A 26906-nucleotide genomic window follows, 5' to 3' on the forward strand; every position below is an offset into this window, starting at 1 on the left:
GTTTATCATCTGTTTAGTTACTTTTAATCTGTGTTTTTATCTATCTCATATTACACACATCCCTATAATGGGCATTTTCTATCCAATCCTAATGAATTTTTGTGCGCTGCAGAGCGCCGGAATGTGACCGGACAGCTGCGACTTACGAGATCTCGGCCGGCTGAAAACCAGTTTGTGCTAGTGCTTGCTGTTTTATGTTGTGCTGCTTATCCATGATCCGTGCCATGATAGCTGCAGGTCGTAGCTGTTTGTTTCATCACTCCAGCAGGGACCTCTTGTTTGGACATTTTATCTTTCCACTTTTACTCATTCTGTTTGAACTGTCTGGTTGATCACACTCCTGTTTATCAGTACAGTACCATCATTGGTACTATTGATGACCATTGCATGACACAGTATCATGTGTTGTCAACATGGCAGCACCCATGAGGGGGTGACCCAATCCATGTAAAATTAATCTGCTTTTAAAGGATTTCTGATATGACTGGAGTCTTCATCTCACGTGAGTGTATATCATTTTCAACATATTTCTAAAAAATGCTATTTGTGTCTCTTTGTGTAAAACTTTTTTTAATTAGCAAAAACTTAGTGCAAATTTAAGTAATGCATATCACACCAGTCAACAAACTTTTTCTTAGAATGTTAGATGGTAGTATTATCTTGCTTGCAAAGTAAACTTAAAGGAATGTTCTGGGTTCAATACAAGTTAAGCTCAATCGACAGCATTTGTGGCATAATATTGATTACTACAAACTTTTTTATTTCGACTCGTTCCTTAGTGAGGCACTTACAATGAAAGTGAATGTGGCCAATTTTTGGAGGGTTTATACACAGAAATGTGAAGCTTATGGTTTTATAACCGCACTTGCATGAATTCTTCTGTTAAAACTTGTGTATTATTTGATCTGTAAAGTTGTTTTAATTGTAATTTTTACAGTCGTTTTTGGGTTTGTTGACATTGTATCGTCATGGTAATGAAGTTGTAAAACTGGCTATAACTTCACACAGAAAAGGTTAGTGTGACAAGGAGGAGGGCATGGCCGGGCCGTGTGGGTGTGTGGCCGGGGTGTGAGGATGCACGGCCGGCGCTGAATCAGCTGATCAGCGGGAGAGCAAGATAAAGGGGAGCTGGAGATGCCAGTTCGAGAGAGAGAGAGAGAGAGAGAGATAGAGAGAGATGCATGCGGCCGCGCTGCATGTGTGTGTGTGTTTGTTTTATGTTGAGTTTTACATTAAACTTTATGTTTACTGTTCAGCCGGTTCCCGCCTCCTCCTTGCCTGTCCTTTAACTGTTAGTTAGTAAGTGATTTCTATCACACTAAAACCATGTTTACATGCATATCCTTTATTTTTTGTGGCTATACTTTGGAAACAGTGAGTATTTTAACATTCAAAAATTGGCCCCATTCACTCCCATTGTAAGTGCCTCACTGTCACCTAGATTTTTTCTATTTTTAAAGAAAAGGAGGAATACATTTTTGTGGTAATCAACAGTATGCCACAAACGCTGTCGATTGAGCTTCACTTGTATTGAATCTGGAACATTCCTTTAAAATAGCAGTGTTGTCAGAATAAAATATAAGTACTGTGAGTGCCTATTTGAGCTCATTATTTACTCACCCTCATGTCGTTCCAAACTCATATGAATTGTGGAACACAAAAGAGGAGTTTTTGAAGAGTATCCTGGCTGCTCATTTTAATATAATGAAAGTGAATAGGGATTGGGGCTGTCGTGTATACCATAAAGTATGGTCAGATATGTTGCGAGGGGAAATGTAAGGTGCAGAAGAGGTAAGGGTATGTGCAGGAATTTAAATTTGATCTCAAGACTCACGAGAGCCAATGGTGTTGGCGACAATAGTGATTCTGCTCCATTTTTGTTTTCCATAGAAGTTTTGTAGTCCATTTCAGATCTTTGGTACAATGGGAAGATATCAGTGAAAAACTAATTAAATATCAGTCTGTTCCTCATTCAGAGCTATTGTATGGCTACAGAAGACAGTGAACAAGACGCATATTACTTTTATAAATCCTTTATGATTTTTATTTATTTATTTATTTTTTCATTTTGGAGCTTGACAATCCTTTTTCACTTTCAATATATGGAAGAGCGGCCAGGATATATTTTTAGAAAATATCCTTTTATATTCATGCGAATTTGGAAAAACATGAAGGTGAGTATTTGATAACAGAATTTTCATTTTTAAATGAACTTCTCCTTTAACCAGTATGAGTAATCTGCTGATGGCTGCTGTGAGTGCAAAAATGCCACATAGTTTGAATTAGTTCACAAACTCCCGACCTGACCCTATGCCATTTTTCTGCTTTTCATAATGAATATGTTGCCAAGAACAGGTGTTTGTGAAAATACTTTTATGACTTATCACTGATTTTCAATCGAAGACGCCCTCTCACATAAACCTCCACAAATGCCAAAATCTCTCTAATCATCATGCAGTTCTGTGTTCCGTGGTATGAATGAGCAACCCCATGAGACCCTAATCCTGCCTTCTATTGGGTAGTCTAGTGCTGTGGCCATCCTAGTGGTCCCAACAGGATGAATAAGTTCTAAGGAGTCCATGAAGACCAAATTAGGCAAGATTAGTTACTCCAGTAATCTCTTCTTGTGTTGTGGCAGCCTGGTGTTTCTGGGGAAAGAGTAGTGGCCGAAGATCTGAAGTCAGTAGGTCATGCAGGACTGAGCACTGGATTACATTTCAACCAAGATCAAAAAGGAATATTTGTAGAAGAATGCGGTGGAACGGTAAGAGGAAAAAGGGAGAAACGAGGGGCAGAGCTGGAAACTGGAGACTGAGACTCAGGCGTGTGTCCTAGTTAAGTAACAAAGAAATTGACTTGAGACATGACTTAGGTCTTAAGTCTTTATGTCTACAAGGGGAAATATTTTCTCTGAATATTGCAAACTGTTGTAGATGCAGGGGAGCCTCTCATGCACTCTCTGTTGCTTTTTCTAAGAAATCACTTTTTCAAAGAAATCGCTAAAAATATATCTTTTTCAAAAATATTAAATTAACCCTTAAATGCATGGGTTTTTCACCAAAGTTTATTTCATACCTGGGGTCTTCTCGACCCGGCACATATATCTATCACAAATGGATCTACAAAATGCCCAGATTGTGTACAATTTTCAAAACATTTTCAATACAATTAGAAAATAATAGAATAGAATATATTCTGATATATTTTTGTTTTATTTTTCAAATATCAAAGAAATTATGCAACAAATATAGAACAGGGTTCATTACTTCCACACTGTAATGTCATGAGACTCAATTGACTGTCAAACACATATTGAGCTACACATATAAGCTACAGATATTGTATGCATTTTCTTAAGCACTTATTGAGATGCACAACTTACATCATTTCAGTAGTACACCCAAATGACAATAGCCAAATTATACTGTTCATGTGTTACACTTGCTATAGTTTACTTCCAAGTCTCTTCTTCGTCAAATAGCAATGTAAAATGTAAATCAAGTCAATCATTGAAACGTAAGTGGCACTTTGAGTAAAATATTGCATGTACTGTATAATATGTAAGTGTACAAGCAAATGGAATACTGACCCAATATATTGGGTCTGTAATGAACCTAGACACTTTCATTAACTATATATATTTGTTGTTTTTGCAGTTTTGCCTATTCAGAAGAGAAAGGTTGATGTATACTAAAGACATGTGGGCATAACTCATTGATGAGGTACATGGGGTGGAATGAGGTCCCATGTCACTAAAGACTCGAGGGATGCATTAAATGGTTAATTGTCCTGCAACAAGTTTATAAAACCTGCAGCAAACAGAAAAATGTTACCTAACAAATTTAAGACTTAACTTGGGCTTGACAGTGAAAGTCTTGTGACTTAACTTTGAACTTGTGATGAAAGGCTTGAGGCACACAGGAAGAGAGAAATTTGACAGGTGATATGTTTCTGTCTGATTCTATAGATATTTTCTTGCATTCTTATCAGGTAGTTGAAAGGCGGCAACTTGTTGTGCTTAGAGCCTGCATGTACACACATGGAATTTTGAGTGTGGGTGAGAGTGTAATGTTATGAAACTTTGCACTGCACCTAGAAGAATTTATTAGGTTTTTTGCACAGAATGAAATTCCTGATTCCGCTTGAGTCGCTGTAAGCATGTGGACACATGGAGAAATTTTAGAATTTTTTGTTGTTCTTTTAGAGCCTGACTAAATATGAGACAATACAATGTTTTCCTCATGTCCCCACATTAATATCTTTTTTTTTTTTTCACTAAAAGCTGAAGTTTGTAATTTTTCTGCCACTATAGGGTCACCAGACGGAATATCTTAACGTAATCATTTCCTGAACAATCCCCCATTTATCGTTGGTTGGACAAATAGATAGTCCCGTCCCAAACTCACACCATTGGTAGATTCAACATTGCTGTGTCGAGATGCTCAAACAAACAGAGAAATTGTTTGATTTGTGTTTACACTTTTCTGGGAAGGGAACCTACAAATAGTCCACTTATTGCTGTCTCTGCATATTTTTTTTTATTTTATTTATCCCCTTCTCTCCCCAGTTTGGAATGCCCAATTCCTACTACTTAGTAGGTCCTCGTGGTGGCGTGGTTACTCACCTCAATCCGGGTGGTGGATGACAAGTCTCAGTTGCCTCTGCTTCTGAGACAGTCAATCCACGCATCTTATCACGTGGCTCGTTGTGCATGGCACCGCAGAGACTCCCAGCATGGGAGGCTCATGCTACTCTCCGCGATACACACACAACTTACCACGCGCCCCATTGAAAGCGAGAACCACTAATCGTGACCACGAGGAGTTTACCCCATGTGACTCTACCCTCTCTAGCAACTGGGCCAATTTGGTTGCTTAGGAGACCTGGCTGGAGTCACTCAGCACACCCTGGATTCGAACTCGCGACTCCAGGGGTGGTAGTCAGTGACAATACTCGGTGAGCTACCCAGGCCCTCTGATACGAGAAAGTATTTTAAGAATAGAAATTACACATTTCAGCCTTAAAAGTTTCAAAAGTTTATTAGAAGTTGTTAAATTTCTAATATATCTGTAGAGCCAAAAAAAAATATCACAATATTTTTTTTTTTCATATCAATCAGTATTGATATTTATCACAATATACATTTTATACCATCAATGGAGAAGGAAACACTGCCCGACGCATGTCTGCTATGAAACCTGTACAGGCCTAAAATTAATTACATCCACTGAAAGACTTTCTTGCCCATGACAGCGCAATGGATCATGAAAACACATTTAACTAAATAGTACTTAAATAAACAGCAATGGTGTTGATGTCGGGGTTGCTTTTGTGTTCATCCGATAGCTGTATTGCATTGTCAGTGCTGTATTGTTTGGTACACAACGATATCATGTCAGCCAGATAGATAGCCTCATTACTGGTTTGCGTTACAGCAGGGCTAGGTAGCCGCTAGCCAGCTAATTCTTCCTCGCCGGCTGATTTCATGACTGTGATTCAGTTAGCTAGTTGTGTATAACTTGGCTGAACTGCTTGCGTTTTTAGCAACACGCACCTGAATATAGAAAATTACTCAAAAGTTTTTCATCAATTTCGATCATTTTTTTTTTAGATAGTTTTATTGTCCAGCCCTTGTCTGTACATGTATTATCTCTATCATTAATGCTCTGAATAGACAGTAACTGAGATTACATCCTACATCCGATTATAAAAAGTTGTGTTAAAGTTTCTACAACTGCCTCCAAGATAATAATCTCTGTCAAATGAAACTGAATGAAAACTATGTGTCAGATTTCAGGAAGGTTAACATGGTTCCAAACTGATCCTGCGTAAATCAGTGTAGTGCTGTTTGAAGGGCTGTAATGATATATTTAATAGCTCTACATATGTTTTAGGGGCCATATTACAGAAACATCCTAAATCTAGATCTATCTGTTCTGTTTATTGTAACTATGGTGATTTCAGTTGGGAAACTTAAACTTTTCAGATCTTAACTTAAGACTTAATTTATATAATTCAGTGCCTGAAGAGTAGGTGACAATGACTTGTGCCACTTACATGTTGTTACTTTCCTCTCATGCAACCAGCTATGTGTCACCTTTGCATTAAGCAAAAGTGGCTACTGTTCAACACAGTGCCATATCATGTAGCTGGACATTTACTGCTACAGTTCGTAGATTGAATAAAAGTATGTGATAAAGACCTGTGTTCATGTGAGATGTCCTTCTAGACACAAGTTACCTTCTGTAATTTCACTCTGAAAGCTCAGAGCAACTGACCCTACCCAAAATGCCCTCTGCATAGGCTGCACAGAGGCATTTAACACCAGGGAAATGCCCTTTTGGACAGTGTCCCAAGTTTACAGCTTGCGTGCATAATTTACAGTCCAATATCCTTCACTAGTGTCAGCTATACAATTTTGACTTGCTCCACCATGTTTTTGTTCTTTAATCTTTCATATATGAACAAGTGATTGGACGAGTATTGCATAGTTTGACAACTTCTATCCACTAATCCTGTGACTTGTTTAGGAATGTGGTTGCTGTTTTTAATGGCTATATTTTTTTCACCTGTATGCAGACACTGGAACTCAAATAAAGGATCCAATACATATTTTACATATTTTTAGCTCTAATACATCTAGTATGTTTATTATCTTGTAATTATCATATGTTTCATCTAGATGTTGGAACATGGCTGCAGAGATTTTCTCCCTTTCAGACACAAGAGCATCTGTGAGGTCAGTCACTAATGTTGGACGATGACGTTCCAATTCAACCCAAAAAGGTTCAGTAGGGATTCCAGTCTCGATAAACCATTTTATTATACAGGAGATTTATTATGCTGGAAAAAGGGCTTCCCCAAACTGTTGCCAAAAAGTTGTAAGCACATAATTCTTTAGAATGTGATTATGTGCTGTAGCATTTTAAGGACTTTTAATTAGAAGGGGAGGCCACATACTTTTACCCGTATAATATACATTCTGTTTATCACAGCACATCTGTCATGCATATTGTCAAATGTCAGTTTGTGTAGTGAGGCACTCAAACACAGTCTTGCTTTGAAGTGGAAGAATGAGGACAGTCCAGTCAGACATTACCCCCACTCTTAACATCCATCAGCAGGTGTCCGTGTGGTTGAATGAACTCCTGGAGACTCTTTCGTGCCCCAGTGTCCCCATACATGCCTAGATTTAAACCCCACAGTTACATAAGTATCTGCGACTGCAATTTTGCCTAAACTTTAGCTTGCTGTGCCTGAAGGCTAATGGTGACAGAAAAACACTGTACTTTCCATTGGAAGATCAAGTCATGAGACAAGTAATTGCTAAAGTTTTGGTATGTGTTTTCATTCTACATGTTTCAAAACTTCAGTGCAGTTATATATTTCAAAGTTCTGTATATAACGAAAGAAATTTGTTTTGTAACTTATATGGGTGTTTCTTCAACTTTGTGAACTTTTAGCACTGTGGATTCTAGAAAGTGAAGTCTCGTTAAAACATTTTTCACACTCTTGGTATTTTCTTTTTTATATTCTGTCTACTAACAAAATGTCCAACAGTGTATGCATGCACCATAAAAGATGTCATTTTTGAAAAATGTTCTCAAGGTCATAAAAATTCCCACCACATTTCAAATTCTGTATTGTGTTTAATAGAATTATATGGTGGAAATGACGGAGATGAAAATGACATTTTTTAATTAAAAAATAAAATAAAATGGCCAACTCCTTTGTCTTGCTAAGACAACAATTTTATAGTTAACTATGATTTCATAGTTAACATTTGTATCCTAACTATACACAAGTGATATTTTTTATTTATTTATAATTTTATCCCCTTTTCCCCCAATTTGGAATACCCAATTCCTACTACTTAGTAGGTCCTTGTGGTGGCGCGGTTATTCACCTCAATCCGGGTGGCGGATGACAAGTCTCAGTTGCCTCCGCTTCTGAGACAGTCAATCCGTGTATCTTATCACATGGCTCGTTGTGCATGACACCGCGGAGACTCACAGCATGTGGAGGCTCATGCTACTCTCCGCAATCCACGCACAACTTATCATGCACCCCATTGAGAGCGAGAACCCCTAATCGCGACCACGAGGAGGTTACCCCATGTGACTCTACCCTCACTAGCAACCGGGCCAATTTGGTTGCTTAAGAGACCTGGCTGGAGTCACTCAGCACACTCTGGATTCGAACTCGCGACTCCAGGGATGGTAGTCAGCGTCAATACTCGCTGAGCTAACCAGGCCCCCCACAAGTGATATTTTTAAATTTTTTGCATAATTGTTTTGTTTTCTTCAAACATCTCTCATCTCATATTTCATCTCAAGAATCCTCTTCACTAACACTTTTGTCGACTTGTTTAACAAGTACACTAACTTAAAAAAAAAATACAAAATTTAATTGGTGGGACATTGTAATTTGTGAAAAATTTATAGAAATAATTTATTTTTAATTAATACTGAAATGGTTTATGTTTGTTTCACTCATTGTTTAGATAATCACAGTTTTAAACATTTAATAAGTTGTATTTTTGTACTGGATTTTCATAGTTTAGTATTAAAAGCGGGGTCTGGGATAAGGCTTAAACAGTAAAATCTATACACACACATAAAAAGTTGTCAAGTCTGTTTTTATTTGACCTTCTGATAACAAAAAGAAATCTTGTCTTAAAAGAAATCTTGCCCTAGGACATGAAAGGGCTCAAAGTTAAAGAAAAACCCATATATACATAAGTTATACAAATATATATAATTTTATGAATAGAGACAAACAGATTGCCACACCCCAAACTTACGCCATTGGTTGAGTGAATGTTGCTATGTGGGGCTGGTCGGGATGCTAAAGCAAACAGAGCAATGTTTTGATTGTGCTGCAGTGTTTACACTTTGTATGGGAATCAGCTTATGAATGGCTTAATGTTGAGTATTTTAACATAAAAAAATCACACACTTACCTTCAAGGTCAATATTTAAGGTCATGTCTTTTCTGTTAAAAGTGGTTAATCATTGTGCAGAATTTATGAAGTATAATCCTGCTAATAATGTCTCATTGTCTCATAATCTGACCTCTACATGTTTAAAGGTACAGACCCACCTTGAGAACCCCACAGACTACCACATCCGACAGTCTCAGCGGCAGCAAGTCAAGGAATTTCTGTCAACTACCTTTGCCACCAAGCAGACTGTACACGCTGTAGCAAGCTTGGTTCAGCCTTCTTCACCCACCATGGCCCAGGGTCAGACAGGAGCCGCCCCACCACCCCTGCCATCTCCATGCATGCGCACAGAGCAGCTCATGAACTCTGCTGGAAATAGCGCCCCCAACAGTCCCATGGCAATGCTCAACATCGGCTCCAGTCACGAGAATAAGGTATATACATTTTAAGTTCAGTAGTTTAAAGGGATAGTTCATCCGGAAATGAAAGTCCTGTCATAATTTACTCACACTCACATTGTTCCAAACCTGTATGACTACTTTCTTATGTGTAATGTTCTAATGAATATCATGTTCCATCTTTCAGTACAATGGCAGTGGATAGTGATACACTTTAAAGCTTAAAACGCAACCAAAAGTATCATCAAACTAGTCTATCATATTCCAAGCGAACATGCGAGCTACTGTGAACGAACTTCTCTCATAGCGTATGTCAAGATGTTTAATGAAATTTTAGATTGTTTCTCACCAAAACCTATTATATGACTTCAGAAGACTTTGAATATGACGGACGAGATGCATGGACTAATGATACTTTTGGGTCCTTTTTAAGCTTTCATTGTGTTGAGAAGACGGACCGTAATATTCATTTAAACATCTACTTTTGTGTTCTGCATAAGAAAGAAAGTCATACAGGTTTGGAACAACATGAGGGTAAATAAATTACAACATAATTTTCATTTTTGGGTGAACTGTTCTTTTAATTAACAGTAAACAGGTAGTTCACATTAAATACTGTTGGGTAGTTGACATTAAGGCTGGGTAAAAATATAGATTTTTCGATGCATCCCAAACTTCGTTAGAACAATGTTGATATAGATTCTTAAATCCCAAAATCTACTCTATGCGGCAACCCTCTACAAAGTGAGTAAAATGACTTGCATATGCCACCAAATTTTATGCCGTGCGAATAAAAATGTCTGTGATTAGCTACTGGCTGGTAAACATCTCACTCTACAGATTAAAGGTGCTTTAAGCTATTTTTTTTTTATGGAAAAATATGCAAAAATGTTCCTACACCCTTAAAGATATTAATTAAATAAGTGTCCTGAGATATCTCACTGGTCCCTGTGACAGCTGTAGGCTTTGTAAACAGCAAACAAAATGTGTCCTTGGACCGCGAACATGGACGCTTTTCACCTGTCAATCATTTTGCTCGTTCTCATAGTGTTGTATTTGAAGCAGATCATTGATGCTCTGATTCATAATGTTTGTCAGTTGAGAGCGCTATTGTGCCACTGTTGAATTTGACAGCCACAGGAACAAACAATGCTGCTCTTTTGCTTGGTTTCGGTCTCAAAATTATTTCTGGAGGGCGGCTAATCCAAAGGCTCAGTCGTGTGAAAGCTTCAGAATTCTAAAATTACTTACAGCACCTTTAAGTAGTAAAGGTTTGGTTTGATTAATTCCAAAGTCGAGATTCGCGCAATCCACATCTCATTGAATAATTTCTCTTTTAATACCCTTTCTGTTCTTTACCGTCAGTTGTTGATTTACAACAACAAAAAAGTAACATTTCATTCTAATTACGCATAGTACGGATGTGCTAAAGATGCGCTCACTGGTTGATGCCTGTAGTCTTAAAGAGACAGTACTGATTTAATGTAAATGGTACAAATAATATATGTAAAGAATAAACATGCAACAATATATATATATATATATATATATATATATATATATATATATATATATATATATATATATATATATATATGTGTGTGTGTATATATATATATACACACACACACACACACACACACACACACACTGGCGGCCAAAAGTTTGGAATAATGTACAGATTTTGCTGTTTCGGAAGGAAATTTGTACTTTAATTCACCAAAGTGTCATTCAACTGATTACAAAATATAGTCAGGACATTACTGATATAAAAATAGCACCATCACTATTTTAAAAAAGTAATTTTTAATCAAATCTAGACAGGCCCTATTTCCAGCAGCCATTACTCCAACACCTTATCCTTGAGTAATCGTGCTAAATTGCTAATTTGGTAATATAAAATCACTTGCCATTATATCAAAAAAGTTTTTAAGTTAAGTTAATTAAATGAAGCTTAACATTGTCTTTGTATTTGTTTTTTAGTTGCCACAGTATGCAATAGATTGGCATGTCTTATGGTCAATATTAGGTCAAAAATAGCAAAAAAGAAACAGTTTTCTCTAGAAACTCGTCAGTCAATCATTGTTTTAGGAATAAAGGCTATATAATGCTTTCAACTGCCAAAAAACTGAAGATTTCATACAAAGGTGTACACTACAGTCTTCAAAGACAAAGAACAACTGGCTCTAACAAGGACAGAAAGAGATGTGGAAGGCCAGATGTACAGAAGTACATCAGAGTCTCTAGTTTGAGAAATAGATGCCTCACATGTCCTCAGCTGACAGCTTCATTGAATTCTACCCGCTCAACACCAGTTTCATGTACAACAGTAAAGAGAAGACTCGGGGGTGCAGGCTCTATGGGAAGAATTGCAAAGCAAAAGCCACTTTTGAAACAGAAAAACAAAAAGAAAAGGTTAGAGTGGGCAAAGAAACACAGATATTGGACAGCAGATAATTGGAAAAGAGTGTTATGGATCTTAACCCCATTGAGCTTTTATGAGATCAGCTAGACTGTAAGGTGCGTGAGAAGTGCCAAACAAAACAGCCACATTTATGGCAAGTGCGACAGGAAGCGTGGGATGAAATGTCACCTGAGTATCTGGACAAACTGACAGCTAGAATGCCAAGGATCTGCAGAGCTGTCATTGCTGCACGTGGAGGATTTTTTTATGAGAACTCTTTGAAGTAGTTTAAGACTATTCAAATTAATGACTATTCAAATTGTAATAGTCATTTTTCACATTATTAATGTCTTGACTATACATTGTGATCAGCTGGAGGCCACTTTGGTGAATAAAAGTACTAATTTCTTTCCATAAGAGCAAAATCTGTACATTATTCCAAACTTTTGGCCGCCAGTGTGTGTGTGTGTGTGTGTTTTATATATATATATATATATATATATATATATATATATATATATATATGAATATAGTATATGCAATTTCAAGACTTTTTTAATGTAATACACTGAATTTGAATATTTTTCAAAAACTAATTAAAATATAATTTGTTGAATTAATTTTTTACAATTTTACCCAGAAGGGTTACCTAGGAAGTTAGAAGGTCCGTTTATAATTAATAGCATTACCTGAGAGAGAATTTATTTAATATGTAAGTAAAATGGACATTGTAACCAAAATGTGAACCGATATTGAATCGGAATCAAATCGAGAGCTTATGTATCGGAATTGAATCGAATTGGGAAATCTGTATCAATTCCCAGCCCTAGTTGACATGTCCTGCGGTGTGATGTGCAATATGGCATCTAAAACTATTTTAAACAGCATTTTGCTAATCCTTTTATACTTCCCATGCATAAAATTTTGCAACCTCACATTAATTGAGAGACTATATGGAACTATATATTTGTGCTTTTAAAAATGCATTTGTCACACCGTAGGACCCTTGAACTAGAGAAATGAACTAGAGAAAAAATGAAAAGAAATAGTGACCAGCCACTGCAATTAAAATACACACTTTCACTCAGACATTCATATACATTTTAATAAAAAATCTGAATGGTTTGGTGAAACATTCAGGAATGTCTTGACATTTTAAATTAACACTTTTCCAGTAACATATCTTCACTTTCCAGCATAACATCATGATTCATTTTGGTGTCACAACATCTTTATTTCAAGGTTTGCACGTCTATTACAGTTACATATTTAGCACCATAGTTTGTTCCTCTTTCAATTCACAGAAAGTTAATTAAATACCAAGTTCTTGCTCATCTCTAAATACACCATGCCTTTTTTTTATTTTCTCCATTTCTCACCTCCGGTGTTGTTGGTGTTATTTGCCTAGGTGCACACAAAGGTCAGGGTGTTAACTAACTTAACTCCTTTGTCATTGGAGTTTAAGTGGCCAATTATGGCCATAGAGGTATAATTACAGATTAAAGAGTGACAGGTTACCCACAGGATGGCCTTTTGGAACTGAGTAGACTTTGGTCCTTCATTCCTTCTTGTGTGCCACCAAATCCTATGAGAGGATGATGTGCTTGTGGCACACTAACAATCTTTGTTAAGCTTAACAACAAAAGGATTATGCCCATATGGCTATTGAGTGGGATACATCTTTCATCAGTAATTTCTAGTCATTCTATATTGTTCTAGTCAATTCATAAAGAAGGTTTCTTAAAAGTGTTTATATTTACTTCGTAGAATGCAAACCAAGTTTCTAGATCATGTGATTTAACAAGTACATTATCCGTCTGTGTTTGTTTTTGGGAAGATGGATGAGGTTATTGATGATATCATCAGCCTGCAGTCCAGTTATGATGACATCCAGCCTTATCTTGACACCGTGGTGCAGATGCCAAACACAGTAAGTAAAAGTCAGTGCTCTAAGTCTCGCTCAGTTTAGGCCTTTTAGTCTGTGACATCACTGCCTATGACTAATGTAGAGAGCTGAATCCCAGAAGGTACAGTAAGTGGAAAATTAACTAAATAATTCTTGTTTATGATGCACAGACTGCATCTTATTGCCGCTGAATAGGTCTATTTTTTGAAACCCCCGCAACCTCCTACATTGACAATGGAGGAATTATGCTAGATCATTTGTTGTGCTCTTTTTTTTTTTATGAAGGTTACAGGGATGAAAAGCATCTTTGTTGTGATCATTAAAAGTCAAGGCTAATTATAGCAAAGCACCGTCTCGGGAAAATGATGCAAGTGTTTTGCTCTCATGCAAACTCTAAGCAACTTATTTCTGGGAGTACTTTGCCTATGGATATATATATATATATATATATATATATATATATATATATATATATATATATATATATATATATATATATAAATATTGCATATCTGATTTAATGGATAACTAATATTAAGCCAATTCCAGCTTCCTGAAGCCTGAGGGTACATTTCTTTTTTTTTTTTTTTTTTTTTAAAGTATTTTCATGTGTTTAAATTGACTTACATTTTTGACCTGATTCACTCAAGGTCGAGCGAGCAGAGAAGACATTGCGTTCGGAATTGGGAAAGTTGTCGCACTATGCTTTGTATTTAAAGTAACTGCTCAACATTAACAATTAAGCCATACTCAGTTAGAGTTCAACTTGTTTACAAGGCATTTTGTGAATGTGGGGAAGGTGGAGATGGGGGAGGTTTTGGAGAGAGAGAAGGCTGGGGAGGGGAGGCTGAAAGTCCAGATAGGGGAAAGTTCAGTGTGTAGTGTTTAGGAGAAAGTAGAAGAGAAACGATCCTGGTGTGGCTCGGGTTAGTTTCTCTGAACGACAAGTGTGTGCAACCATGAGAGATTCAGATGCCACTATGAAAGATGCAAATAAAACATATGCCATCGTGGAGGTTATCGATGGGGAGAAGATTCAGCTGGTAAGGCAGTAGAAAACTGTCTTTTACCCATCACTCTCCTTTCTCCAGGCCGGGCTGGGGTTGGAAACGGGCAGGTGGGGTTGTTGATTTGCTGTGACTTGCCTTTACGTAATGCACTGCGTTTTCCTGGAAGCTGAAGAGAATAGAAAGAAAGAGCAAATGCCTTGAGCACTTTAAGGTCACTGGTAACCTTGTCATACATGTTACTCATAGCCTGTTGTGCTCATGTATCTGGAAATGGCTCGTTGTTTCTGGCTGTTTTGATTTTAGTTCGCTTGATGGTGGCTATATCCCAGTGTGTCCTTTTTGTAAAGTATTGAGTGAATGTGTGGAGTGATTGACTTTGCTATTGATCAGTGTCTCCTTAGGGATCTATTTCCTATTGTGATGATTGATCTTTGGTTCCAGCTGCTCTGTGGGCTTTGCAGCCTGTTTGAATGGACTTGGACATCTGCATGTTGTGTGTAAGGAGGGGAGGAATCCTTTTACCCATAAAGAAGTGATAATGCTTATTATGGTTTGGAGATATTTCAAGTCATCTTCTGGCTACCAGAAAGACCTTTAGCTTCCTGTCTTTGGGTTCAATGTGGGCTGATTGTAGAGATAGAGCAATAGATCAGCCAGGCTGATAAATCAGCAGATATTTTGCCATTTTGAGATTGATGGTATCAGCCAATAGCGATGCACACTTGGTCAATTAACAGAAACATCCCTTCTGTAAGTCTACCAGAAGCCGTGAAGTACTTTTTTAAATGAATAAATATCGTGCTTTTTTTTTTCAATTTCAGCATATACTGTAGGTGCACATCTTAATTACTTTAAACTGGATTTGCCTATATCAAATATATATCACAATTATATCCACATTGGTCGACCACTAGTTGACTGTAGTTATTCTTATACAATATCTTGTCATTTTTCCCTATTGATCTTTCCTACAGTATATACAGACATTTTCCTAAACCTTTATGCTTCTCTACAGAGGTATTAAAGGCCTAATCTTGTTGGCTTTATAATACTTGCTTTCAAAAAGGCAGTGCACTCGAGCTGTATGTGGCAATTAGACACAATGTAAAGTTCTCAATTCAGAGTTGATGTGTATGAAGAAAATCATCCAACTTGTTTAATATTTAACTAAGAATGAAACACCCTTGCTGAAAGCACAGTTTATTTGCATGCACAGTGTGCTCTTTTCAGCACTCAATTCACGAAGAAATGTTGCTCATCTGGTAACGGCGCAAACTCACTGCAGAGTGCAATGCCCAATCTTGCTGGCCATTCTGAGCACTATATAGCAGAGAATGCAGCTGACCACCACGATCTGGCACACTCTGCCGGTACTGTACAGCATCACTCCACTACTGTGCTCCAGATACCTAAATCAACAGTTTAAAATGCCTAAATGTGCGCTTGACTTTACCGCGAATCTGGATATATCCCAGGTTATAACGTTTTTCTCCATTTGATGAAATACTGCTGCCAAGATCACTAGAAAATGTTCACAAGCCTCTCCTTTAAATACAATTCAGTGTACTGCCTGCTTTCCATGGGCAGAAATGGGCAATGTTAATAGTGCCAGACAAATGTAGTGGATTTTAGTGAATAAGCGGTATCTAAAATAAGACATAGAAAAGAGGTGTGTTTGCGCTGAAAAGAATGATTATGGCTTAATTTAAAAACTCATTGTGCAGTGCTATTTTAGCGCATGGTTAAACTGGATTGTAGGTGATTACTGAAGAAGACGCAGGTGGAACACCTCATGCATAAAGGGGCCCAACTGTGTAGTGAATTCGCCCCGACTATGTTTTTCAGAGGGGTGTTAGAGGTTTTAAAGGATAGAAGAGACACAGTGGTGAAGAGGTGGGGTTTAGACATAACTCCTAATGGGACTGCAGCAAAAGACTGCCTCTGACCCTGCTGGCCATGTCTCTACTTTGATTATTGCTTCAGATCACTTCTCTTTTATTAGAGATTAAAAGCCTCTCAGGATGGAATTCCCAGCACCAAAAAGACATCAAACAACTTCTGTTGGTTGCATCGTGCATGTAAATATTTGGAATGATTGTCATTGCTTATCAGGATGCAGCATTCGAGAGCTTGTATAGAGTGAGTTCAAGCCCTCCCTCATCCTACACTTAGATTAGTTCTCTTAGTTTATCTTAGCATTTGAAATGCTTAATGAGCCGTTTCTTTGTTTCCTGTATATATCACTGCAGCAAGCTAGGTAGAATGACTGATCGGAGCAAAAATCATAAGGTGTAACGAGAATGCAGTGTACTCTCAGCTGCTGTCTTTGTCGGCACTGTGCTGGCTTTTTACTGTTGATTTGTGTTTGTTTGGCATTGTGTTTCACAGTAGCATTCGTGATAAGGTATCTGAGGTTTCCGATAGCGTATTTATCTGTCAGAGCTCATTAGAAGCCCAGGACTGCTTTGCTCACAATTACTGCATACTGCAACAATGAGATGGAGTATAAGATACAACTGGTTTAAAACAATAAAGAGGTCGATAAGAAAGAACTGTGATAGTCAATCATTTCTCTCACCTCAGGAGCAATAGCCGAGTGTGATATTTCCTTGCATTTTATCTACATGTTATCTCTAGCATTTATTGCTTTGTTCTAAAGATAAGCTGATTGTTTATTGGGCTTCCAGTGATTGTGGTGATTTACCAGGTTTACGCTGAATATGGCTTCATAAAAATGCCATTTGCAAGACAAACTAGCTGAATCTTCTCCTGCAAGGAGAGTATAGGTTGTTTTGTCAAATAAAGTGACCAAGGAAACGCACTAGTCCTCAAATACAGGAGGACATGCATCATATGCTTGCAAGATTTGTGCTATCGATTTGTAATTTGAATTGTTTGCCATAGATCTCATAAGGAACATGTTAAGAAAGAAACTTTTTTTTAAATGCTGTTATAGTCTTCCAACTCACTAAAAAATCTTGTATCTCTTTGTGCACTGTAGCTCCCGCTGTCTAGCAGCCACTTGGATGTCTACACGGGGCCAGGTATGACCGGACCAGCGATCGCCATGACCAGCAACTCCTGCCCTGCCAACCTGGCCATAAAGAGAGAGATGTCAGGTAGAGCCTGTTAGACACTGCTGTTAGAAATTGCATGCAGTTTGAGCTATCTACTGATATATTGCAGAAGTTCAGTGTTTGCCCGGTCCATACTTCTAACAGTCACGGAAATTAGGTACATTTTAAAAAGTCATAGAAATAGAATTGTTTTCAAGTTATGCTATTCTCTATAGCATTTCATTGGCTAGAAATTGCTCTTTGCAGAGTGTTGTCTCTATCTGTCCTTATCCATTAATCCAAGCGACTTGGAAAATCATGGAAATTGATTGGTCAAAAGGCAGCCTGAAGTTAGGTATAGGAGCTTAAACCCTTTCGGCCATTGTTCAGTCAAGTTGTTGTCCTTTTCATCCAGAGTTTTCAATCAGTTGTCAATGAATTTCCAAAACATATAGATTTATGACATTTTAAACTATTAACCAATTTATAAATTTAGAAAGAATTATCTGTTAAAGTAATATTCCGGGTTCAAAAATACATTTCGACTTGCCCCTCCTTTCCTTCAAAAAAATCAAAAATCAAGGTTACAGTGAGGCACTTGCAATGGAAGTGATTGGGGCCAATCAGTAAACGTTTCAATACTCGCTGTTTCAAAAGAAGAGCCATAAGACGTAAACAGTAAGCAGGTTTACGTGATTTTAGTGTGATAAAATCGCTTACTAATCTTTTCTGTTTAATGTTATATCCAATTGTACAACATTGTTGCCGTGATGACGAAACGCTGTAAACCCTAAACGACCATAAAAGGATGATTAAAGCAACTTTACAGCTCAAATAATACACAGCTGTAAAAAAAGAACTAATGTAAGTGTATTTGTAAAATTATAATCTTCACAATTATAAGCTTTGCCTTTAAACCCTCCAAAAATTGGCCCTGTTCTCTTCCATTGTGCCTCACTGTAACTCTGATTTTTGCTTTTTTTAAAGAAAAGGAGGGGCAAATCGAAATTTATTTTTGTGGTAATCAACATGATGCCACAAATGCTGTTGATTGATCTTAACTTGTATTAAACCTGGAATATTCATTTTTATGCAATATACAGTATGTGACCTGCTCCATCATTTTGAGTAATAATTTTTACATTTTTAGTTTAATTCACTATAGTATGAAGGAAGGTCTATATATATATATATTATTATTATTATTATTATTATTATTATTATGTTTCTAATCCAAACCATTGTTGAGATATAATCATTTAAATGTTTGGTGGTATAATCATTGAAATATTTTCCTTTTACTTTAGTGCATCAGAAATGTCAGAGCAGGACATATTATTTTGTAATGATAGTTATATGTTGTTAATGAAAGTTACTATAAAGTGTTTCCAAGAAAATATATATTTTTTATATACAGTATATATACTGGGGATCCCTGAGTTAGCTGAGAGTTTGTCTGGAGGTCCCCGGGTTTGTCAAGGTTGAAAACCAAATTACTGAAAACCATTATGCAAAGTGTAATTTCTTTACCTGCCTTATAATGTGTTAACATACTAACATAAATAAATAACATGCAGTATAAAACAAACAGAAAACTGAGCATAAAAAAACACTGCTTCACAACTATAGGACTTGAGAATTCTTGATTACATAACCCTACTGGGTTTTTTTTTTGTTGTTGTTGTTGTTGCACTGCTTTAAGGCATTGTCACTTATTGTCACCATTACAGAGTCTCATAAATCCAGTTCAGACAGCATTTGCATGTATAGCAAGCAAATCATATTTGTCATCACAGTTGCATTTTTTTCCCCAGATGCTGAAGCCCGTGCTATAGTTAAAGAGAGACAGAAGAAAGACAGCCACAACCTGAGTGAGTGTGCACTATTTTTCCCTCATTTTTCTCAGTTTGCAGTCCTTCACAGTTTAAAGTACACTAGCTCTGCTTTGTCCTGCCATTGACACCCCCTTCACCACCATCCCTGGGTAAATTCAGCTGACAGCACACTATACTTTGGTATATCGTTAACTCAGATCCTGCTAACGTGGCATTAAAATGTTATTGCCTGTGACAATTCACAGGTATTGGAGTTGTACAATAAGCCTTAGTACATTCTGCTAAGCTTTGCTAAGCTTGGCCCTTTCCCAAGTACATCAGTATAAGACGGTATATGGTGCCATATCTTTTGCATTATAAACACTTTGCTAGGAATACAGCAATTATAACGTGAGAGCACGCAGTAGTAGTATTGTCCAGAACCAGTCCCCTCATTAAGCAACCCTCATTACGAAAAGTTTGAGTCAGAAAACAGATTATATAATGAGTATCTTTATAATACCCAAATGAAGTCAAGTTCGGCTTAAATGAATGGATCACCATGCTGGAGAATAGAGTCTATAGTCTATAGAATATTCTATTATATACTAGTTATGGGGTTAGAATGGGTTAAGTGACACTGCAGACACTGTAGTGACCTGTAGCTGACAGATCACTGTTGAATGTGTAGCTAATATAAAGTGTTAATACCACCAGTCATTACTATTACTATACTAACAAACTCTCTTCACAAACTTTTTCTTTTAGTTGAGAGGAGGAGAAGATTTAACATTAATGATCGAATTAAGGAGCTAGGCACCATGATTCCCAAAACCAATGACCTGTAAGTTTGCCTTCATTTGAACACTTAAATGAACATTAAATTTCATTCAGACCAGACTTAACTGTATGGAGGTGCATTGTAGTACACTTTCCATACCATTTGTTTTTTTCATCGATAAGGGCTTTTTCATCTTTCGAATTTTCATCTGTAATTTGTTCAGGGATGTGCGCTGGAATAAAGGTACGATTCTGAGGGCATCGGTGGAGTATATTAAGCGCATGCAGAAGGACATCCAGAGAACCAGAGAGGTGGAGAATAACTTCAGGAGGATGGAGATGGCCAACAAGCAGCTGTGGCTCCGCATTCAGGTGATGAACATTCATTCTGCACAATCACATACTGGATGAGTGATGCAGACTGTATGAGATTTTGAGCGATGGTGAATTTATTTGGTTTTCAATTTCAGTTTAGTTTTAGTTCAGTCATTACAACTCTCAGATACATTTAGCATGTTAATGTGGGTATGACAGATTGATAGGATATTGGACTTGGCGGACTAGATCTGCTATACGGAGACTTGCAACTGCTAGAAAATACAAACATACTAAGTTAAGCATGTGGACATGCTGCTGCTGCATAATTAGACAAAACGCAAGACATGCTGCATCAAGCATGTAGGACATGCTGCTGCACAAATAGACATAAAAACAATTCCCATGTAGCAGATCTAGACAGGTGATGCTGAGGTGGAGGTGGGTTTCAGAGAAAAACCCTCACAGCACGCTGCATTGAAACTGGTTTATCTCCAAAACTGAGCAATTAAAATGTTAGACAAAGAAAGTCACACAAATTGATTGGCCGCCTGATTGCATGTCAAAGGACCAATCACCTTACACAATGAGAGCCGATTGGCTTAACATTCACATTTGAGTCACATCTGAGCAAGCCAATTTGCTAACAGATAACAAGTTCAAAGAACCTATCAGCTAGCGCCAAATAGAGTTTCCTGGCTGAACTTTGGCCACTTTGTTTAATGGTGCATAAACAGCAGTACTTGCAGACAATAAAACGTGTTTTAAATATGGCATAACTGCTACATTTAGTAGTGCAATGTATCTACCATCACTCTGGCATCATCAAAGCATTTATGATTTAGCAGCTTTATGGACTGGATCTGCTCAGATCTCATGTCAGCCTCAAATTACCTGTACGGTAGAACAACTAGTCGCTGGATGTGCCAAGTTCATGGCATAATATATGTGAAAAATATTCAAGAGTCATGAATGTGACTGATCGTTGCAGAGCTCTTTTGGCTCACACGATTCTTTGATTAGTGATTCTTCAGGATCATGGGTAGTGTAGTTCTTCACCAAAAATTCCATTATTCCATTATTATTATTAATCCATTATTATTATTATTTTTAAAGAAGTTGATTGATGGCATCAACAAAAGCATATACCATTGATTAGAACCTCTGTGCTAAGAGTAGGTCAGTCTTTTAAAGGGATAGTTCACCCAAAAATTAAAATTCTCTCATCATTTACTCACCCTCATGCCATCCCAGATGTGTATGACTTTCTTCCTTCTGCAGAACACAAATTATGGTTTTTAGAAGAATATTTCAGCTCTGTAGGTCCATACAATGCAAGTGACTCCAGTGGTTATATTCATCCTTCAGAAGTGATATGACAGGTGTGGATAAGAAACAGATCGTCATTTTTTGCTAGAAATTCTTCTCCCTTCCCAGTATGGGGTGATATGCATGAAGAATGTGAATCATCAAAACACAAGAAGAAGAATGTGAAAGTTACAGATTGACTGAGCAGGGAGGAGAAATTATAGTAAAAAAGGACGTAAATATTGATCTGTTTCTCACCCACACCTATCATATCGCTTCTGAAGAAATTGATTTAACCACTGGAGTCTTATGGATCACTTTTATGCTCACTTATGTGATTTTTGGAGCTTCAAAATTTTGGCACCCATTCACTTGCATTGTATGGACCAAAAGAGCTGAGAAATTCATCTAAAAATCTTCAATTGAGTTCAGCAGATGAAAGAAAGTCACACACATCTGGGATGGCATAAAGGTGAGTAAATGATTTTTTTCGGGAACCAGACAGTTGCGCCCTATTGGGCAAACTACACTGATTGGGAGATAAATGAAATCAGACCATACAACATTGATTGAAAATCAGAAAACAACATTTTCTTTGTGAGTCAGTTTCATTTTTATTCGTATTGTAGTCCACATTCATAGTTGCAGTTTAGTTTTCGTTTGTCTGTTTTTGTCTTTATAATAGTTTCCAATTACGACAATAACCTTGGCTAAAACTTGTCATCTCATTATGGTTGTGGTGCTTGTTCATTCTTCAGGAGCTTGAGAGGCAGGCACAGCTGCACGGCCTGCCCAACACCTCTCCATCTGGCCTGAACAACATCGAGCTACTAAACCCCTTCGTCAAGCAAGAGAACAGCCCAGAAAAGAACCACCTCCCACATCAACCCCACCTCCCTCCTCACTACCCCCAACACCAGCAGCACCAGGGTCAGCCACAGCCCCAACCTCACCCTCAGCTCCACCAGCACCTCCACCCACAGCCCCAGCTGCAGTATCCGGCTGTGGGCAGCTCCCAGCACTTTGACTATGCCCTGTCACTGGATGGGGGATTCCCAGTATATCAGGATGGGATGGGGGGCATGGGAGATCTCGGCTCGTTGGGTGGAGGTGTCACACCGATGGGAAAGAAGAGTGAGCTGAGCTTCTTGCTGATGGACGAGGCCCTGTCGCCTTTGGGTGGAGACCCACTGCTGTCTGCAATGTCCCCCGAGGCTTCTGTGGACAGCAGCCGCCGTAGCAGCTTCAGCATTGAGGACTCAGACATACTGTGACCTGGCCAGCCTCGTGTGTCACTGCACCATATGCATATGATGCGACATACACACAGAAATTGCATGTAGTTACACAGTTAACAAGGAAAGGTACGATGCAGTTGCACCCTGCCATCTGTAATACAGTTTAGGTGTTTCCTTTATAGTCTGATACTTTCTACAGAGCCATGCTTTTCATACACAAACACTTTTCACTCTACGCAAAAATGCACATACTGATAATTGGATACATGCAATATAGACCAGCTGAACAAACAGAGAGAACTGATATGCTTGAATACTGTCAACCAGAATTGGCCTATATTGTTCCTGTTGCACAAAAACGAACACACACAGAAACATTATGTACCCCGCAAAATGTTCTGAATATTGTTTGATAGGCCAAAGAAATTTAGTTCAAACATTTATGTCCACACACTCACATTCTCTATCTATAGAAATCCTTGACTTTTTACCTTTAACATGCTGTATAACAGCCTTTTCCCCACGTGCGAGACTGTCACACCCACTTAATGTCCTCTAGAGCTGATTATTGGAGCCTTTTTTCACTTGAATTATACAGCCACATCTGAGCTCTTAGATAGACAGACAGGAAGCCTGCTGTACCAGCGAGAGTAATGCAAAGGCAGCTCATCCACAGACAAAATAGGAAGGACAGGGTTTCCACAGTCATGGAAAACTTGGAAATATCAGGGAATTCCACTTGTTTTTCAGTCCTCGAAATGCCAGAAATATCTGCTTTAAAATATTTCTTCGGCTGAATATTGGTCACAGGTAGATTAAAACTTGCTTGCCAGCCATAGCAATGCCTAATTTGTGATCTCATTGTTCTTTTGAGTCGTTTATTTCAACAAGTCGATCGAAACGGTTCAGAAATTGGTCTGAATGATTTATTAGCGAATTGGTTAAGAGTTTAAATCATTTTAAAACATCCTTATCCAGTGATCACAAATGACTGGAGAGGTCATGGAAATTCATTGGTCAAAAAGTGTGGGAACCCTGGAGGGGTCATGTAATGTCCATGCAGGAAAATGAAAGAAAGAAAGAAAGAAAGAAAGAAAAAAAGATAAACAGCTACTGAAATGAGTCCTACTGCAAAAAAAAAAAGAAAAAAAAAAGGCCAAATCTTGTACTGATATTGGTTGAAGGGATAGTTCAACCAAAATTGAAAATGATCTCATTATTTACTCACTCTCATGATATCCCAGGTGAGTATGACTTTCTTTCTTCACCAGAACACATTTGAAGAAAAATAGAAAAATATCTTAGCTCAGTAGGTCCTTAAAATGCAAGAATGATTTAGAGTAAAAAAAAAAAAAAAAGTACTGAAATATTAATCTTTTCACTCCAAAAGCGATCGTGATGCTTTAGAAAACATTCATTTAACAGCTGGTGTCGTATTGGATGTTGTTTATGCTGACTGTCTGTGATTTTTGGAGCTTCAAAAGAGAAATCGCCAGTCACTTGCACTTTAAGGACCAACTAAGCTAAGATATTTTTCTATTTTTCTTAAAATGTGTTCTGGTGAAGAAAGAAAGTCATACACACCTAGGATATCATGAGGGTGAGTATATAATGAGAGAATTTTCATTTTTGGGTGAACTATCCCTTTAAGGTAGTATTTTTCTTAAAAGGCCATTGTCATACTCAGGTGTGAATCTCCACCAGCTTGGAGAGACTTTGAAAAAAGCTACCTTAACTTACTTTTAGAATTAGTTTTATGTGTTTTATGTAGCTGCTGTTGTCACTGTTGAGGATGAAACAACAAAGGCAGGCTTCTGTTTGAATAACAGACCAGACCAGGTGCTAGTGTAACAGTACAGTTAGTGGACAGAACAGCAGATCATGACATAAATTAGCTAGTTGGTCTCCTAGTAAGGTGCCTTAAGGCCAAGGTCGGATTCTTCTAGAAGCACACGGTCAAATGCATGGTCCTCTCATGTTGGCACGCAGTAAAATAAGAGCCAACAGCTGTGAGTGCCGTTTGCCAAGTTTGAAGTTCATACAGCCCAAGGTGCCTTTCAGGAAACCTGGATCAACTTGAAATTTGATCCAGCTTTTGAGATGTACAGTATAGGAAAGGAAGTGGAATATGTAGTAAAGGTACTGTACATTGTTCATATAGGTTTTCTTTCTTTCTTGGACTTTTTTACTTCCCCAAGTGCTGGGGAAACCAATTATAATTTAATTGACATTATAAAGATTTTATGAAGTGAATGTTTTATGCCACTAAGCCACTTAAATGTATTTTATCTGTTTTAGTTTTTTTTTATTTTATTTTATTTTTTCTTCTAAAAAAAAAAAAAAAAAAAAAAAAATCTGTCTAACTGCTGAGCCATTAAAATACAATATACAAATATTTCATCTGCCATTCTATCATACAAATGGCTAGTGCAGAGCCATATTATATATTTTTTTTTTTGTTGTTTTTTTTTTTTGTACAAAATCATTAAAACACATCAGGCTTTTAAGAGGTTAAAAGAACATGTATAATGTTGTTTTTATATTGATTTGATTCCTTCTTTTTTTTTAAAGAAAAAGACAGCTATTTGAAGAAAATTGATACTGTTGAGTAGTGATTCGTTGTTTTAATTCAATTTTAATTAATACTGAGAGTGTGAATTTTATGTGTTGTTCAGTTTAGTAGGTTAAACTCAAGGTGACTTGTAGTCTGCCTTTGTCAAGCATGAGCTTTAATTGAACCCATGTGCTGTTCTCAAAAACAAGATCCAAATGGAGAGCGGTGCACTTCCAGTGTATTATTAACCAGCTCTCTCTGTTTTACAGTTTTAAAGGTACAGTTCATAAGTGCCATCTCCATCTGTAATATTTTACACATTACTATTATTATTGCAGGTGTTTGTTGTCATGACTGTGCCTGCCTACTGCAGCATTATTGATCATACATTGAAACAAGTTAGAACCAACCAACACCCTTGTCGAATCATGTTGGTTACTCTATGCAAATTTTTGACTTGGTTAGCTAGAATAGGCATAGCAAAAATAAAAAAGAGACAAAATCTATGCAAGGGCATTTTTGGATAGCATAGCGGGAGAGGGCTTCTAATTTAGCTTGTGTGACAGTTTTGTTTTTAGCCATGCACCAGGAATGAGAAGGTTTGCCATTAAGAATGAAGATAAATCACTTGAAGTAAAGATTATGCTTTGGTAAAATGTCTTGATTTAAAGGGGAAAAAAAGACTCACTATACAGCATGCTGAAAGACAATACAAACAGAATGTGACTCAAATTTTTAGCAAAACCCTCTGAAGGCCTTGAGAATGTTTCAGTACTGTGTCATGTCTATGGGATTTGCTCTTTCAAAAATCTCTAGAAGTAAATGACACCTCTCATTAAATGTATTTAAGTTGATGGGAAAATGGCTGGCTTGTGTGTTTCTTACGCTTTCGAAGGGGTTTCACGGTGGTGAGGATGTGAAAGTGTCACAGCAGTGCCATTAGAGGGCGCAATACACTAACATACTCAGTTACAAGCAGATGGAATTGCCTTGTTTAACAGTGGCTTTTCCAGGGTTATTGTAAAATAAAACCTATATAAAAACATGAATAAAATAATAAGAACTAAATAGATTTTCATGATTGAAAAACTGGTATAAAATGTATATATATTATATAAATATTTTACAAATTTTGAAACCATAACACATTAAATTTGGCACCCCTATAATATTCAAACT

General features: G+C 37.3%; 1 protein-coding gene across 6 annotated transcripts in view; it reads left to right on the forward strand.

Moving 5' to 3' along the window:
* The window catches only part of LOC127428046 (transcription factor EB-like), a 52098-nt gene extending 25509 nt beyond the window's left edge, over positions 1–26589 (forward strand). For 4 of the 6 annotated variants that reach the window (XM_051676067.1, XM_051676066.1, XM_051676065.1 and 1 more), the window contains 8 exons: positions 6683–6739; positions 9091–9378; positions 13584–13676; positions 17664–17781; positions 19533–19589; positions 20301–20376; positions 20537–20684; positions 22694–26589. In XM_051676067.1, coding sequence (XP_051532027.1) covers positions 6683–6739; positions 9091–9378; positions 13584–13676; positions 17664–17781; positions 19533–19589; positions 20301–20376; positions 20537–20684; positions 22694–23209 — 1353 coding nt within the window. In that variant the 3' untranslated portion in view covers positions 23210–26589. Of the gene's footprint in view, positions 1–2629; positions 2835–6682; positions 6740–9090; positions 9379–13583; positions 13677–17663; positions 17782–19532; positions 19590–20300; positions 20377–20536; positions 20685–22693 lie in introns of those variants that run through there. The other 2 variants (XM_051676071.1, XM_051676070.1) reach the window with 2 other exon arrangements.
* The last annotated feature ends 317 nt before the right edge of the window (positions 26590–26906 follow it).

Source organism: Myxocyprinus asiaticus, chromosome 37 (genome assembly GCF_019703515.2).
Source record: "Myxocyprinus asiaticus isolate MX2 ecotype Aquarium Trade chromosome 37, UBuf_Myxa_2, whole genome shotgun sequence".
Lineage (NCBI taxonomy): Eukaryota > Metazoa > Chordata > Actinopteri > Cypriniformes > Catostomidae > Myxocyprinus > Myxocyprinus asiaticus.